The sequence below is a fragment of the Gossypium arboreum genome, chromosome 13 (genome assembly GCF_025698485.1).
Source record: "Gossypium arboreum isolate Shixiya-1 chromosome 13, ASM2569848v2, whole genome shotgun sequence".
NCBI classification, from domain to species: Eukaryota; Viridiplantae; Streptophyta; class Magnoliopsida; order Malvales; family Malvaceae; genus Gossypium; species Gossypium arboreum.
Genome location: NC_069082.1, coordinates 120,516,044 through 120,518,178, shown reverse-complemented (window position 1 = coordinate 120,518,178; position 2,135 = coordinate 120,516,044). Strand labels below are relative to the sequence as shown.

General features: G+C 36.8%; 1 protein-coding gene across 1 annotated transcript; it reads right to left on the bottom strand.

Moving 5' to 3' along the window:
• Positions 1-208: 208 nt before the first annotated feature.
• On the bottom strand, positions 209-1,286 carry LOC108462947 (germin-like protein subfamily 1 member 13). Its single transcript, XM_017762863.2, has 2 exons — positions 1,043-1,286; positions 209-946 (listed from the first exon to the last, which is right to left on the bottom strand). Exons 1-2 carry the CDS (start codon positions 1,167-1,169, stop codon positions 402-404), a joined length of 672 nt encoding a protein of 223 aa, XP_017618352.1. The 5' UTR covers positions 1,170-1,286; the 3' UTR covers positions 209-401.
• Between the last annotated feature and the right edge of the window lie 849 nt (positions 1,287-2,135).

The following is a 2,135-nucleotide window of genomic DNA, read 5'->3' as shown; positions in this document are numbered from 1 at the left end:
CCAAGGAGTAAATTTCAAGCCATTTCTTCATCGATTTGTTGTTTCATCGTAATCGAGTTTGAAGAGATTTCGCAACATCTTATCAAGTTTACCTTAACATGTACATAGGTGTTCAAGTCGTACGGAACATAAGCAAGGGAGATTACTTGTTAAGGCTACTACGATCCAAATACAATGCTATATGTATATGTATTAGTGGCTGATCGTATTTAAATCCCAGAGCATTACATATTCTGATTTTATATCCCAAATCCGGAGACTGTAGAGGTACATAATAGACCAGTTGTTTATTGCATGATACTTAGTAGAATACTATGACTTCAATAAGAAATTGCATGGAATCATTATTTCAAACAAGCAATCAAACTTCTGGGGTTTTGATTTGGTTCTTAAAGGAGAGGTTAGTCCGACCAGAACCGGGATTGGAGATATTGGACCACATTCTTGTCCAACTGGAAGGCCTTGGTCAGAACATCTGGGTTGATCGGTGGGCTTGAGCCAAACACTGCATTAGCAATGGTGATAACCCCAGCATTTTGGCTGCTCAGACCTGCAAATGCAACAGCCTCAGTTTTCCCTATGTTGAACTGAAAATGAATCAAACCGATAGGGAAGACAAAAACATCTCCAGGGTTTAGGATTTTAGTGAAGAGACGGTTGTCTGGGTTTGATGTAACGAAACCAACGTAAAGTGTGCCTTCAACAACGACTAGTATTTCGGTCCCACGAGGGTGAGTGTGAGGAGGGTTAAGACCGTAAGGGGCATAGTCGATCCGAACAAGAGATATGCCGAGAGTGTTAAGTCCTGGTATTTGATCAACATTGACGTTGGTGACATTTGATCCAACTAGATTTGATGTGTTCCCTGGCATGTTTAGGCCTGAGAAGAAGAAATCTTCTGCCACAGCAAGCTTTGGGTCTTTGCAAAATTTGCCATTCACAAACACTGCAATGAAGAAATGTTGAAAGTTATATTAAAACATGGAAGCTAAACTGAATGTTCTTCATCTTAGGCAGTATGAACATAGTCTTGAATGCCTACCTCCATTCTTGATGTCCTTGATAGCCACACAAAAGTCCTGGAGAGGACTGGGATCGAAGGCCGAGGCCAATGAGCAGGCGAAAGCCAAGAGGGTAAAAGCAATAACAGTGAAGTGAATTCCTTTCATTATGATATATTGCTTAGCTGGTTGTTTGCTATTGCTTTGGAGAAGATTGAGAAACTTTGCATGGCAGACATAGCTATTTATAGGTGGAAACCAAAGATCTGGTCATTGTTTTCTTTAAGTAGCAGGTAAAGACTCTGACAAGCAACCGGACACTTAATCTTTTATAAGACCTGAGGAGGTGCACAAAGACTTTTCAAGAAGAATATATATATATATATATATTCAAAATTTAATCATTTAATCTTGTTTCATTTTACTAATTCCATTGATCTGTATGCATAAGTGACCAGTCTCTGACTAAGTCGGTTCTTTCTTCTTATCCAATAGCATGCCTCTAAATTTTTTTTTACTCAAAAAATGGGAACAACGCAATCCTCCAGAAGCTGTGAGAAATGACATGCCTCTAAATTATCTACCATCTCCCTTACTTTTCACCATCCAAGTTGAATGTTTATCTTAAAATTTCATTCAACTTTCAATCTTATCAGTGCCAATTCCTTGATTAAGAACTAATAATTACGAATTCAAGACTTTTTTGTTTCTATGGTTGGCAATACCAGACTTTTTTGTTTCTGTGGTTGGCATTTTTTTTTCCTGTTTATTTCAATGAAGATAATCAATGTTCATGTATTTCTTTTTACGTAAAAATTAAGAATACAAGACTTTTTTGTTTATGTGGGTGGCCGTTTTTTTTCTGTTTATTTCAATGAAGATTATCAATATTCATGTATTTCTTTACTATTTATGCTGCAAAGGTTCCATCAAATTTTACTTAGAACTCAATCAATTAACATACAGATAACATTATTCATGAAGCAGAAATGCAATAAGTTTATGATAGTCTTAGTGCTTTCTTTTTTTCCTTTGATCATAAAAAAGCATTCGGATGCAGGGAAGATGTCTTCTACCAGATTTGATAGCATTGACCATGATAATTTGCAACTACGTTCTAAGTTACGTCGTGGT